We start from the raw sequence: 15,180 nt of genomic DNA, 5'->3' as shown, positions 1-15,180 counted from the left end.
AGGGCATAACAAGAGTTCAGTCTGAGACGTGTTAGATTTCAGCTGTCAGCGGGCATCCAAGGAATGCTGAGGAAGCGGTTGGATATGAATTTGTGATTTAGGGTTGAGGTCTGGGCTAGAGATATGAATTTGAGGTTCATTAACCTGTATATGATATTCACACCCAAAAGACAGCGATTCCCCCCTTACAGAAAAGAGACCCGGAGATGAGCCCCGGGGGCTCTCCATATTTAAAGGTTACAGGAGTAGGAGGGGATCACAAACCGGACTGAGAAGCCTGGAAGGTCGTGGGAAAGCCTGGTGATCATGTTATCCCGGCAGCCAGGAGAAGGGTTCAAGGAGGGGAGCAACCAATGACTGCTGAGACGTTAAGTAAGATGAGGGCACGTTGTCAGCATCTCAGTTACTACAGTTAGGTAGGATGAGAGCAAAGCCAGAGGCATATCACAGAGGGAGCCTGGAACTCTGCCTTAGGCATCAGGGACCCTGCTGGGTTTGGGGATAGGGAGGAAGGCATGAGCAAGGGCTCAGAGTGCTGAAGGTGGTCGGCACATTTGTCTGGGGGAACTCTGAACCCGAAGTGTAACCCAAGGATGCTGGATACCAGGGTGAGTAAGCCACACGCAGGCTGCACATGAACCAGGTGAAGACTCAGCTGGCTTTGATCAGGGATGCCAGGGCAGCAGACTCGCGTTTCCAAAAGGTCACTTGGATGGGCGTGGTTAGGGACCAGGCCAGTGCGCACAAACCTGGCGCCGGTGCTCAGCACATCTGCAACTATGCGGTTTGCCTCGAACCTGCGGGATTAGCCTCCTGCGCGCGCTGGGCCCACTGCTGCAGTGCAGTCAGGCTCCGCGGGGTTCCGGGCGCTGAGCTTACGCGGGGATTGGGGTGGGTGAACAGGCTGGGGACCCACATCTCAGTTTGCTTGGTTTTTTGTTTTTTTTGTTTTTGTTTTTAATTTTAAAGGAAAAGGATGCCTAGGGAGCCTCCGTGGTATTTCACAGCACCTCGTGTCCTCGTCTAAACTTCACTCCTGGAGTGTGAATATCCACGCCGCCACGGCTAAGGAGGCTCTTCGCCTTCGGGAAGAAATTAAGTTTATTTAGAGGAAGCACTCGTGTCACTTTCGCAAAAGGAGACAGCAAGTGAAAACTGGGGCTGGGGGGAGGGGAAGCAACAAAGTGCGGTCGGGGGACACGGTGAGTCGCAGAAGCTCCTCTAACCAACCGCCCAGAAACAAACAAAAACGCGGGCGGGGTCGTGCACGGCCTCCCGGGTCCCGAGACGGCGGAACAGCCGCGGGGCAGCGCAGAGACTCGTGGAGAGGCTGGGGCAGGGGGCGGCCGCGTCGCGGGTCTGCTAGCCTGTCAGCCCGGCCCCTCGCCCCCGGGGCCCCGGCCGCACGGGAGCCCCGGGCGTCGTGCGCACCTCCTCCCCGCAGTCCCGGCGGGGCGCCGACGCGGCGCGGCGCGGACTACAAGTCCCAGGAAGCCTAGGGGCAGGCGCAGGGCGGAGCCTGGCGCAATTCCCCGGGATCCGGCGCGCTGGGAAGCGCCGGGGAGGAAGCAGCGGCGGCGGGCGGCGGGCCGCGAGCGGCGAGCGGCAAGCGCGCGGGCGGGCGGGGCGCAGGCGGAGGCGGGGCCGACGTGGGCCGGAGCCCTGCGTGCCAGGGAGGGGGCCGGCCGGGCAGGCGGCGAGTGGCGCTCGGCGCGGGCTCCGGGGCTTGCAAGGCGCCTGCGGCTCGGTCCCGGCTCGGCGGGCGGCGCACGGCGGGCTCGGCGCAGGGGCCCCGGCGCGCCGGGCGGCGCAGCACGCAGCGCGCGGACCCACGCCGCGGCCGGGCGCCCCGAGCGGCGCGGCCGCTGCCCGGGGGCCGGCCCTCGGCCCCGGCGCTCAGAGCGCGGCGGCTGCCTGGGCTTTAATGGCTGCTCGGCGGGGCAGCGCCTAGGGGTGGAAGGCGGCTGCGGCGCAGGAAGGCGCCCGAGCGAGCCTCCTCCGGGGCCGGCCGCGCCCGCCGCGGCGCTCCATGGGGGCCCGCTGACCCGGGGCGCCGGGGCCCGCTCGCTCGCCAGCCCGCCCGCCGGCCGCGCGTCCCGGCCATGAACTGAGTCGGCGGGCCGGCCCCGCGCCTGCTCCGCCCGCTCCTTTCTTCTCGCGCCTCCTCCGCCCGCCGCCGGCGGGCCCGGCTCCCCGGGGGCTGCGGCGCCCCGGGCTCGGCGGCCCGCGGGCCCCGGGGCGCGGGGCGGCGGCGGCGGCGGGGGGCGCGCGGCTCCGGGCGCGGTGCCTGCACCATGAACTACCAGCAGCAGCTGGCCAACTCGGCTGCCATCCGGGCCGAGATCCAGCGCTTCGAGTCGGTCCACCCCAACATCTACTCCATCTACGAGCTGCTGGAGCGCGTGGAGGAGCCGGTGCTGCAGAACCAGATCCGGGAGCACGTCATCGCCATCGAAGGTGAGGGCCGGGCCTCCGCGGGGCTTCTGGAAGGCGCGGGGGAGCGGGCGCGCGCGTGTGTGTGCGTGCGTGTGTACACACGCGCCGGGCCGTGGCACGCGGCTGCCCCGCCGAGTGGGCACTGCGGTGCGTCTCACCCCGCAAGGCCGGGCGAGAGCGGAGGGGGAGGCCGAGGGCTGGGCGAGCGCGCCGCCAGCTCTGCCAGCGAAGATGGATCGCCGGCGATAATGTGCTAATGGGCAGTAGAGTCTCCGGTGAGAAAGTGGCTCCGTGTGGCCGCGTCCTGGGCCACCCGAGTGACCCAGCCCAAGCCCTGGGGCAGCCGGAGGAGTTGGCGCCACCGGACCGCGACAGGTTACCAGGCTGGGGCCGAGCGTCTTGCTGGACGTTGAAGAGGTCTTTTGAGAAGTGTTGCTTCTGGGGGCGAGGCTCTGGCTGACGTGCTGAGGCGGGCAGGGCCAACCCCTTTGGTGTCTTTGGCCATTTCGGGGGCACAGTGGAGAGAGCTGACCTTAGCCGGAGCGGAGAGCCAGCCCCCGCTGCAGGCTGCATCGTGTCCCGATGCTGGTCTACCTGCCCCTGTGCAGAAGCTGGCTTCCTCTATGGCGTGTTTTCTATCAAAAGTCCTGGGTCACATCAGAAGAACCCTCCCTGGGGGGTCTCACTTTCACACACCTGGCACTGGGAGGCCACCCACCCTTCCTGCGAGTCAGGCGAGGCAGTGATCCTCCGGAGCCGTTCAGGCGAGTTCTGCCTCTCCTGGGCCTGTGTTTTCTCGGGTTTGCCATGGCTCTTATGTCTCTGCTATTCGGTTTCCGGTTTGTTCCCTTGCTTCCCTTCTCACTGCCATTGGTCAATGATGGTAAAAGAACTGAAGGGTGGGTTGTCCATAATATAGAACTGTCCTAACCAAAAACCACTCTGGCCACAGTTGAGGAACACTGAGAAGGTTCTAAGGCCTGGCAGGAGTGTGTCGGGAGCCCAGCCGCAGGCATCGCCCAGCTCCCCTCCGTCTGCAGGTGAGGGGGCACTGGCCTCAGGAGAGCGTTGCTGCGGCGCCGTGCTGCCTGAACTGCTCACCCCAGAGTGTCTTGGTTTGACGCTTGACCAGTTAGGTGGAGAAGGTGGATGTGGTGGGGCTGATCCTCTTGGCATTTGGCAGCCCTATGGACTTGAACAGCATCCCAGCCAGGCTGCTGATTGGCTGCCTGTATCCATAGGGGACTTGCTAATTCCGGGGAGGATCTGAACAGTGCTCCAGCCTTATGCTCCAGCCTGGCTCTCAGAGCACCTGGCCGCCCTGTTGGCAGTTTAAGATGCTTCCAGGTTCCTGGAGAGGCAGAGGCTGCAGTGTGGCTCTGACAAGACTTCCGGGAGGCCGCGGGGCCGGCACACGGCTGCTGATGCTGGGTGAGGTTGCAGAAACGTTCCTCCAGAGCCGGGGCTCTGGCTCCGCGGCCACCCAAGTGAAGGGCTCCTGTGCCTGTTTCCGCTGTCTCTGCGCAGCTCTCTGGCAGCATCCACAGGAGTCTGATGAAACACTTTGAAAGCTGGTGACTAGCACTGAAAGCACCTGGCTGAGAGCGCCTAGTCTCTGTGCAGAGACCTCTAGCTGAGTGTGAGTCATGCTGCCTCGTTTTCATTTCCCATCGCGAAGCCCAGTTCTGGGGTCTCGGGCACCCCTCGCAAAGCATTTTGACTTTCTAGCAAGAGGATGTGGTTTCATTTTTCTTTTCTTTTCCTTCTTTTCTAAAAAAACCAAAACATTGTGTGGTTCCTAGATGGTGGTTTCTGGTAGCTTGCTGTCTACCTGTACTATGTCAGACTTTGGGCCCCTTCTTGGCTGGAAACCTTGTTATCATTAATAAGACGCAGAATCAGTGATGAATCCTGCGTGGGACTTTGGCAATGCTATTATTTTTTTGTTAGAAAAAGGAATGTTTATATTGTGTCAGGGCTGTGGTTAATTTAATGAGGCTTAAGAACCATTCAAATATGATTCTGTTCTTTGCATTATTATTAACAACTATACCACTTTTTACTTGTATAGAACTTTAGCAAGCATGCTCTTGCATTCATAAGCTCGATGTGGAGCTGTACCAACCCTGTGAGAGAATGTGGGCCGGCTTCATTCGGGGAAGGATAATGACCTCCTGAACGTTTGACTGAGGTTAAAGTCGGGTCTGAACCAAAGGATCCTTTGAACCTAGGTCTGCAGCCCCCCAAAGCACCTTCCACTGCCCCTCCTAATGAAATATAAGTTCATTTGTTATAATGAAATGTTCTCACTACCAATTTTAAGATACGGTTGTGATTTATATCTACATCATTGATATTTTGGAAATTGAGAAGATTGCTCAGCTGTGGCAGGATGACATTTTTCCTGTGAGGAGAGAAGCATGCAAGAAACAGTTTTGTGCAACTGTGTAGGATATGGGTTCTTCACTCACACCGAGCAGGAGAGCATTGCCGTGGGGTACGGAGACTGCAGACGCATTTAACTCCGCGCTGTAACTGAGTGTGCGCTCAGAGGATCACAGTACCTCTAAGAAACGCACGCAGATCTGCCCCTGCCTGTGAACCTTGCAGGTGAGGATGGTACAGTAGCAAAACGTAAACCTCTCTGAATTTTAAAATATAAGACCGTTTCCAATCAGGAAAGTATATGCACGTCATAACAAATGGTTTAAACATCGCTCGTCTCAACAAACAGAAAATTGCCTGCATTTTAGAGGAGATGCAGCTAGGCATTTTTCCTGCCTCTGTGTGGACCTAAGCAAAGTTGGAGTCATACTTACAAAACTACCTGATTAGCATAAAGTGAGCACTTTTCAACGTTAGGAAGCAATTTCAGAGATACGATGTATCACATCGGTGTGAGGTTCCAGCATTTGTGCCATAATTTACGTACAATTTCCCCGTTTTCCCGAGTCTTTCAGGAATCGTTGGCTGTTGCAGTGAGGAGCGAGCTTGTCAAAGGGGAGGATGTTTCAGCTAATGCTTATTTCAAAGTGATTCTAAGAGGGTCTGGACTGGAAAATCTCTTAATAATGGGCTGAACTGTATATATTTTAGTCGAAAGAGCTCACCAAGATCCCCAAATCTGAATGGGTCTGTGACCCTGTTTGAAGGCATGGGGAATGTGATTTAGTTCTCAGTCCTGTTTTAAAACATCACCTTGCCAAAAAAAAAAAGAAAAAAGAAAAAAGATAAGTGTTTTTTCAAATCTTTACTTCGGACTTTGAGAGGTTTATTTTTTCCCTCCAATCCCTGGAGTTTAAGGAAGCATTGCCTGTTGTTTTCAGATTGACCTGGTCAGATTTCTGGGCTGTCCCCCGGGGGTGTGGCCAGCACCCTGGATGTTCTCCGTGCCTGGAAATGAACGGGAACCAGCCTGCCTCCTGGATGAGCAAGCATCTCGCCTAGGGTCCCCCCTCCAGTTCTCCTTTAAAAAGCCCACCTGGGGTTGATGGAGTTGAGGTGAATGAGTCAGCTGTCTTTCTTGTTAAATGAAGCTTGTTCTTCTAGTACGGGTAAAGCCTCTGTTAGCCATTGCACCTTGTAATTCAGCTTGCCTGCCGCAGAACCGTGATGCAAATGATACGCCGGGCCGTGGTCGAGCCCCTAACCAGCATTCATGCCTCCACACTCACCAAGCAGCTGCTCGGGGAGGGGGGAACCGAGTTCCCCACTGGCCCCGCCGGTGGTTTGCGTGGCTTCCTGGGAGGGCTTGGAGAGGTCACAGTGGCCCAGTCCTCGGCAAGAGAACTCTGCCTGCCACCCCTGGCCAGGGCACTTACACAGGGGCATTGAAGGGCTGAGCCCCAGCATTTGGGGAACCTGGGAAGATGGGGCAGGGGGCGCCTTTCATCCCACGGTGCAGCAGCTCTGTTGAGCACCTGTGGGCAGCAGAGTGCCCAGTGCTTGACCTCCATCATCTCAGTCCATCTTGTGATGATCCAGTGACACAGATGCCACCTTGGAGGCCCAGAAAGGGTAGGGAACTTGCTGGAAAGAGATGGGCTGGGCTGGTCAGCCTCATCGCTGGCTGTCTAGCCGTTTCTGAGCTAGGAACGAAGCTCCTGGTTATTCATAGTTCCCACAGCCTGAACGTACAAACCACCCCAAGCACGTGTCCCCTTTACCCAAGACAGGAAGGGGTTGCGGACGCCGCCACTAACGGAAAGTCTTACGTTCTCTGCGTGGTGGCTTACCTCGGCAAAACTTCTGTAAGAGTTTGTTTGCCTAGAAGAATTGATTTCATCTGGTTGGGGCAGGTGTGTGTGTTTAAGGAACAAATCCCTTCTTCCTGCCGTGAATGAGCATAACCCTTCCTGGACACGCTTGACTATGTTCGTAATCTTGCAGGCTTAATACAAGTTGTAAATATGGGGCCTTTTCGTTATTGATATGAGTGTCACAGTCTCCTCCTTCAAGGTAATTCTCGGGTGGCGGTCCGTCACTTCCAGGTTAAATTTCATACCTTCACGGTCTCCGACCCTTCCGGATTCTGGGCGTCCCTTCAGCCTGGCTGAAGTCCGCATCTTCCCTGTCTGTCCCAGGCCCCAGCTCCCAGCAGGGACTGGGGGCCCTCTGAGGAAAATCAGGTCGTGCTTGTGTTCCATCTCCGCGGTGATGCAGAGCGTCGTGTCTGGCCCTTGGAGGACGCCCGGGAATTGTTTGTTGAGCGGGTGACTTGTCGGCGGGGCGGGGGGGGGCGGAGGGCTTGTGTTTTCTCTGGCGTTTGGGTCCTCTTGCTTCTTGCTGGTGATCTGAACAATGTTGAGCCTCTAGCAGAAGTGACGGTGTTTTGCTAGTTGTCACCAGAGCACAGGTGTCAGGGCCGGGGTGTTTTGGGGTCTGGTGGATTAGCCCGGGTGGCAACTAAATGCCGTGTGTGTTTGGGTGGAAATGAAGTTTTCTCTAGTGCATGTAGGGGAAGAAAAAGACGTGCTTGCTTAATCCTGGCAACTTTTTCAACCTGGCTCTCGGCAAAAGGGTGGTGTTTCTTCCTCCTGGGTGGAAGTGAATTTCAGACCCAGAATCGATACCATTGGTAGGGATGGATGAGTGACAGGCTGGGTGGCTGACGTAATGTAGCATCCTCAGTGGAACGTAGAGAGCCTTGGTCCTCGAAGTTGAGCGCGCATTCGAATCACATGGAGGGCTTGGGAAGACAGGTTGCTGGCCCTGCCCCCAGAGTTTCTCGTTCCGTAGGTTTGGAGCAGGCCTGAGAATGTGCTTTCGACAAGTTTCCAGAGGATGCTGGTGTTGTCAGTCTAGGGAAGGCACTTTGAGAAGCATGGCTGGGCGGGGGGGGGGGGGGGGGGGGGGGGGCGGAGCTCGGTGGCGGACCGGGCATCTTCCCTGGGCCAGGGCTCTGCGCACTGCTTTCAGTCAGCGAGGGGGCGTCCTCTTGTCCTTCCCTGTGGGTGACAGGCGGGGGCCAACAGCCCAGGGCGTTGCTTCTGGTGACACAGCTTAAACACAGTGGAGGAGGCCCTGAAGCCCAGGTTCGAATGGGTTCAAGTCCAGGTTCACTCTGCTTCCACGGTGCTGATGCTGAGTGCCCTGCGAGGAGCGTGGCTGGTGGGTGGTGGACATTGCCAAGGGCATCCCTTAGGGAGGGAGACTGTAAATCCCGGTCCTGGGTTCTGTGGGCTTCCCTTCCTGTGTCTCTGAGGTCGGTTGTTGATCCATAGGTAGTCTCCTGTGTGTTTAAGTGGGGTTCTTCCGTATTCACTTGTTACGATAATTTGGCAGGTGATACGTTTTGTTTTTGTTGTGCAGCTAAAAGCGTTTCTGAACAGGAGAGCTGTATGTTATGAGCAGCTTGAGAGGGCTGTGTGGGGAGCCTGGTGGAAGTGACTCAGGAGGGAGAAGCAGCCCTGGCAGCTGCAGGAACCTTCACAGCGGAACCTGGAGCCCTGTTACTACCCCCTCTGTTGTTGTTGGTGGTGGTTTTTTTTGGTCTCAAACTGACTTTTTATTTTGTTCAGACTAAAATCTCTTATTTTGCATCCTTTTTTCCTGTGTACCCTGCAGGTGTTTACAGTTGGTGCGTCTAGCTCTGGCTTGTTTGAACTACCGATTTGTTCCTGTCTCTTGTTTCTCCACGTTCCAGCAAACCCGTGTCCCCCACCCCTCCCCCCGGCCCAACACTCCAGATTCTTTGAGGCCTTCGCCCAAGTGATTGAGTTTGGCAAAGCGGATCAGGCTTAGTTATTTTTAAAATCCAGGGTTGGGGGTTCTGATCTGTGCTTAGCCACATAATTCCTACCCTTTGTTAAGTACCTTTCTCCGAGAAGGAAAATGAACTCTGCAGATGTTCATCTCTAATCTCTGCAGCATCTGTGATTTTCCTCAGGTTCTGAGCACCAGGCCCGGTGTGTGCTGCCCTGAGCCCCGTCCTTCCCGGAGCCGCGGGGCTCTGAGGCTGAGTCCCGTTGGCTCCCATCTTGTGGTGTGGAAGCCTGCACAGCGGGTCGTGGTGATGACCCATCCCGGGGCAGGGCTGGCGTCGCGGTGGGCCCCATCCCTTCACCTCCCTGTGCTCTCTGCTCACGACTGACCCGGCGGGAGGGGCTGCCTTGGTTGCATGTGGCGGCCAGGGAGGGAAGGAGAGAAGGTACCTGCCCCAGCAGAAGAGATTTGTTACTGGACCCTTTGAGCAGCCAGCCAGAGAGCTTGTCTGTGTGCGAGGTTGGGACATTTCCACAAGGAGCAGACTAAATATAGGCTGGAGGATTGGGCCCAGGGCCCGAGCGGGGGCTGTCATCGCTCTGATACTGTTTCTCCCACTGCTAATCAGAACTCGCCACCGGCCCTGAACAGGTGGCCGCCCTGAGCTCTCTGCGAACAGACTGGTGTTTCTGTTTAACCAGGGCTCCTTTGCAGACTTCACACTTCTCCCGCTGTTTGGTGCGGACTGTCTTTTTTTGGGCTGCAGTGTTGGGAGTATTTGTGCAGTGTTTCTACACAAGCGACTGTGTGATCTTCAAAAACTGCCTATGCCGTCTGGTCGTCATTAGCATCCTGGTTAGAAGCTGCTTTTTTTTTTTTTAAAGGATGGGAAACACTTTTCATGGTTCTGGGAGAAGAATTCCAAATAATTACCGGCCATGTTCACAAACGATTTATGTTTGGTCTTAGAAATGTCAACATCCAGCAGGCTCTTGCAGAGAGAACCATGTCCCTTTCCAGCTTAGCACACAAAGCTACTGTTACTGGATCCTCAGATGATAGTCTTAAAGGGGGAACAGTATCTTCAGGCTGTGAATTTAGTTTTCATTCGGTGAGTTTTAGGTGATATGGACATAGTCTACCAGCAGTACTGAGCATACGACAGAAAAAGAATTTTTCGTGAGGACCTACAACAAAACAAGACCCACCTTAGTTTCCTGAAAGAGTTTTTATTCCTTCACATTCTCTGTGTCAGGGCAGATGGTGGCCGTCAGCAAGATTTGGTCTCACAGATGTGGTAGCTACTGGCTCCCTTTTGTAATGAAATAGAAGTGAATTCGGAGAGAGCGGGTTGCCCTGAGAGCCTTCTGTTTGTGTTTCCAGTTGACCTTGTCTGAGAGGGGAGAACCGGCGTATTTTCCAGGGAGGGGACTTCCGTGGGCCTGCCTGCCTACCCTCTGCTGTGGTTTCCAAAGATCTGGGTGCTGCTGGGAGCAGTGACGCAGTCTTCTCCTGTCCCGGCACCGCTCCTGTCAGGTCAGGCTGGTGAACCTGATTTCAGACAGACAAACAGTTGTTTCAGTTTTCGCTTCGACGATCAAGCCTGGATCTCTGATTTTTCCGTGTGTTACTATTAGGAGTTTGGGATTGGAGGGATTGAGACCACTTCAAACGCCCTAGTTGTTTTGAGCTCTTTTTTTTTTTTTTTTTTGGCATAAAACATAGATCCAGAAGGATGCCCAGGTCGTCAGGGAGGGCGTTTTCACAAACTGACCACGTGGGTACATCCAGCCTCCAGATCAAAAAACCTGAGTTGGCCGTAGCGCAGGGCGAGACTCACCTGTATTGCATGTGGTTGGAGGTGGTTGCCTCCGCTTACTTACCTGTTCTCCCGACGATGGGCATCTGGGTGGTTTCATGTTCGGGGCTGCTGGGAATAGGGCTGCCGTGCCTTTGGTGCCCACGTGTCCCCGTTCCTGCTGGGGGCTGCACGCCGGGGAGCCGAGCGCTGCGTCCTGTTAGCCCTTCTCGCAGGTCAGCGCAGCTGCTCCGGAACCCGCTCCGTTGGTGGCCTCTGTCTGGAGACCTTTCCTTGCTGTTCAAGGTTCATTGCAGACACTCAGGATGGTGGCTGCCTGCTGCCTCCGTCCTTTGCTTCTCCTTCTTTCCAGCTGTTTGTCCAGAAACAAATAGTCAAGTGCTTTATACGTTTCCGGCACTGTCTTAGACATCAGGTTTTTAGCTTTGGATATTCTATAGGCTCTTCATTCCCTGTTAGTGGAATAAGTATAGCTTTGTAAGTGGAGCTGTGAGAATGAAATCCTTCACCAGGAAGTGTTTTCCTCGAAACTGCGGATGGCGCGATTCCCCCGGGACTGGAACGGGGTCCCCTCGGCTCTCCCTGGCTCCTGCCCGACATCAGTGGTCAGTGGGGGTCCTACTGGCTGAGCCCACACCAGCCCCGAGTCTATCTCACACCTCGGCGCCGGGTTTCAGGTGACCTGTGCGTCTCTGTTGGCATCGGAAGGGAAACTCCTTCTGTACTCCCCGTCCAAACTGATCCGTGGTCTTAATGGTTACATATTAGCGCTCTTCAGTCTCTGTTGTTTGTAGCAATTATGCGGAGACACAAAAGGGAAAAAGATCAGCGAAGTGTTGCCAACTGTCTGTTACTCTCAAGGGGTTATTTTCTTTGTTCCTCTGCTGTGTCCTGGGAGCTGCCCATCCCCCTCCACAAAGGCCACACTCACGAGGCCAAACCCGGGAAGCTGGTAAGGACTCGAGGGCCTGAGAGAGAGAGAGAGGGGTGTGTGCCTGTGTGAACGTCTCCAGTGGCTGTACAAACGCAAATATTTATTTCGAGGGATGGGGGTTGGGAGGGCCGGGTTTACCCTCACTTTGCTTAGTATGGGAAGTGGCCAATATGAGAATCAGTAGACCAGATTTTATCGAGCACTGACAGTGGGCAAAGCACTCTATTTGCATCTGGTGGTACAGGCAGATGTGTGGGCTTGGAGCCCCTCTCCCAGCACAGTCGGACCTAGCCCAGGAGGCCACACTGGTCTAGACTGGGATAAGCAGGTGGTGTGATGCAGGCGAGGGGAGTGGGATTAACTGGACTTGGAAGCTGGGTGGGAGTCAGGCAGTGGAGGCTTTCCGGGCGGGCGGGTAATAGGAGTGGAACATCCAGTATCCATTCTCTGCAGCCTGTGGGGACCTGGGGAGGAGAGGCCAGAGGATGGAGAAGAGCCCGGTGAGCCCCAGAGAGCATGCTGGGAGTGCTTTTATTTATTGGGCCGTGGAAATTACAGATTATGGATTTCCATTTGGAAAAGCTTGTGCCATGATGCTCAGCTGTTACCAGGCAGGATAGAAATGGTGGTGGCGGCCGGTGGTGGTGGGGAGTGGCAGGGAGGGTTCATAAGTGGGCTGTCGGGCTTCCCTGGTGGCGCAGTGGTTAAGAATCCACCTGCCAGTGCAGGGGACACGGGTTCGAGCCCTGGTCAGGGAAGATCCCACGTGCCACAGAGCAACTAAGCCCATGCACCACAACTACTGAGCCTGCACTCTAGAGCCTGTGTGCCACAACTACTGAAGCCCACGTGCCTAGAGCCCACGAGCCACAACTACTGAGCCTGCGCTCTAGTGTCCATGAGCCACAACCACTGAGCTCGCGTGCCACAACTACTGAGCCTGTGCTCTAGAGCCCGCGAGCCACAACTCCTGAGCCCACGAGCCACAGCTACTGAGCTTGTGCTCTAGGGCCTGTGTGCCACAACTGCTGAGCTCGCGTGCCACAACTACTGAGCCCGTGCTCTAGAGTCCGCGAGCCACAACTACAGAGCCAGTGCTCTAGAGCCCGTGAGCCACAACTCCTGAGCCCTCATGCCACAACTACTGAGCCAGTGCTCTAGAGCCCGTGAGCCACAACTCCTGAGCCCGTGTGCCACAACTACTGAGCCTGTGCTCTAGAGCCCGTGAGCCACAACTGTGGAGCCCACGAGCCACAACTCCTGAGCCTGCATGCCACAACTACTGAGCCTGTACTCTAGAGCCCGTGAGCCACAACTACGGAGCCCGTGTACTGCAACTACTGAAGCCCGCATGCCTAGAGCCAGTGCTCTGCAACAAGAGAAGCTACCGCAATGAGAAGCCCGCGCCCCATGACGATGAAGAGTATCCCCCGCTCGCTGCAACTAGAGAAAGCCCGCGTGCAGCAACGAAGACCAACACAGTCATAAATAAATAAATTAATTAAAAAAAATTTTAAAAACCCACAAAACTGGGCTGTTGCAAGGGGAGGTGGGGGCCTGGGCAAGGGAGCAGGGGAACAGAGATGGGCACCCAAGGATGCAGGTGCAGGCCTGAGGTTGCCTGTGAGTCTCGGGTGGAGGGGGCAGGAGGAAGGAGCGAAGTTTGACCCACGGAACGCAGGAGCGGGGCCGTGTGGGGGGATTCCACCTCTAGATGCCCTGGAAGCCCTCAGGTTTGGGCCGGAGGGGTGCTCACAGCCACAGCAGGGTGGTTACCCGGTTACCTGGGATTTGTGGTGGGAGGACCCTCCCCTGCAGGGTGGGCTCAGATGTATAGATTCACGAGTCACCCCCGTCTGTCATCCAGGCTGAGGGGCAGGCATCTGGGATGTACGGCAGCCACTTCCTCCCCTGCAGAAGCTTCACTGGGTGTCTGAGGGGTACGGCAGCCTCTTAGGAGTGCAGCTAGTGTGCATTGCTCTCCAGGAGCTGAATCAGTCCCCGCAGGGGGACGTGTATGATTGAGCCTGGGCTCTGGTGGCCCTGCGGTCCTGCTCATCCAGCCAGGTCGTCTCCTGGCCACCTGTGCCTGCCTCAGAGCATGTGTCCCATGGTGCTGGACTGGTGCCTAAATCTCTTCTGTGTCTGTGTCTCCCTCTCTGTCTCTGTCGCTATACCGTATCTGTCTATTAGGTGTGTATTTATTTTTTCACTTTACGGCTTTAATCCGTAGACTTGTAGAGCCACGTGCTGGGAGCGCAGAGGCGAACAGGCTGCTTGCTGTATAGGTCAGCGCAGGCACAGGCTTCGGGCCGGGGTGCAGTGGGCTAGGAGGGCTGGAGGGGGTGCCCTGGGGAGCCCAGGAGCTCCTGCAGGAAGCGCTCGCTGTTTGAGCCCCAGAAGATGGGGAGCTAATGCCATTTGGGGCGGGGGGTCGCTGACTGGGCATCTTGGCATCTTGCTTCCAAAGGAGGCCTTTGTAAACTCTCATCTCTGCCCAAAGAAATCTCACTGTCTTCACACAAAAAAGTGTGTTTCTATTTTTTTTTTTTTTCACTTGAATAAGTTTAGTTTTACCCAGGTTTCTCAACTTGGACTTGCTCTTCTGGTCATCTTATGCTGGGGCATAAAAAAATTATATATCTATCTCTTCCTGCCTGCTCTCTAAATCTAGAGTCCCCCCCCCCCCCCAAAAAAAATAAAAACCTCCGAAGCCCCAAACTCTTTCCCTCAACTCCTTGCTTGGCAGGAGAGTTGTGGGGTGGGGGGAGTGGTGGGCGCTCAGATCATGGGCAGTTGGCTCTTGTGTTTCTGTCTGTGCGTCTTGGGGACCCTGCCCGGATGGCGAGCTGGGTGTGGCCTTGTGGCAGTGCTGCTTTTTCTGAAGTGGCTCAGAATTCCAGGCTCAGACGCGAGAGCCTGTTTCTTCTAGAATCCCAGCGTCAACTTCTGAGGGGATGCGGGTTGAAGGGGTGCACTTTTGGGGTTTTCAGTTTCCAGGTCACCTGCTTGGACATAAAAGAATCTCAGCGCGGTGCGGTCTCCCTCATCCGGGAAGATGGGACCCTGCTCCACTCTTTGGTATAGACACCTGGGCGCTTTGTGTAGCGCGGGGCGTGGCAAGAGAGCCCCCTCACCTGAGTCCACAGAGCCCTCACCCCCTGGGTGGACTGCAGGCACCCCCTCTGGGTCTCCGTGTCCCACAGCCTAGGGTCTGGGATTTGTGTGAGCAAGACATTTTGCAATGAAAAGAGATGAACATTGTTTACAAGTTGAGGAGGATCTCTTTTCCTCAACTCACTGTGATGAAAAATTTCAAACATGGAAGAGTTGAAAGAACGTTCAGAGTGAACTCCTACACACCCATTGCTTTGCTTCTCCGCTAGTTAATGTTTTGTGTATCTCTCCATCCAGAGGATGATAGTTCAGCAGGCTTTTTTTTTTTTTTTTCCCGCGGTACGCGGGCCTCTCACTGTTGTGGCCTCTCCCGTTGCGGAGCACAGGCTCCGGATGCGCAGGCTCAGCGGCCATGGCTCACGGGCCCAGCCGCTCCGCGGCATGTGGGATCTTCCCGGACCGGGGCACGAACCCGCGTCCCCTGCATCGGCAGGCGGACTCTCAACCACTGCGCCACCAGGGAAGCCCAGCAGCAGGCATTTTTAATAGAATGCAGGGTTTTCCTAGGCTGGCTCCACGTTGGCATGGAATCCGAAGGATTTCTGGTACCACCTGGGTGTCATGGTGTCAGATTCCAGGTGCAGTGCAGGCACAGCAGGGACAAGGTGCT

The 15,180-nt window shown here is 56.0% G+C and overlaps 1 protein-coding gene across 4 annotated transcripts in view; it reads left to right on the top strand.

Annotated features, from left to right (window-relative positions):
* The first annotated feature begins 1,665 nt into the window (after positions 1-1,665).
* Positions 1,666-15,180, top strand: part of AGAP1 (ArfGAP with GTPase domain, ankyrin repeat and PH domain 1) — a 555,489-nt gene continuing 541,974 nt past the window's right edge. For 2 of the 4 annotated variants that reach the window (XM_033859484.2, XM_033859483.2), the window contains exon 1: positions 1,668-2,457. In XM_033859484.2, the coding sequence (XP_033715375.1) occupies positions 2,295-2,457 (163 nt within the window). In that variant the 5' untranslated portion in view covers positions 1,668-2,294. Of the gene's footprint in view, positions 2,458-15,180 lie in introns of all 4 variants that reach the window. The other 2 variants (XM_033859482.2, XM_033859485.2) reach the window with 2 other exon arrangements.

The sequence above is a fragment of the Tursiops truncatus genome, chromosome 7 (assembly GCF_011762595.2).
Source record: "Tursiops truncatus isolate mTurTru1 chromosome 7, mTurTru1.mat.Y, whole genome shotgun sequence".
In the NCBI taxonomy this organism is placed as follows: domain Eukaryota; kingdom Metazoa; phylum Chordata; class Mammalia; order Artiodactyla; family Delphinidae; genus Tursiops; species Tursiops truncatus.
The sequence above is the reverse complement of the archived record's forward strand: the minus strand, read 5'-3'. Positions and strand labels throughout refer to the sequence as shown.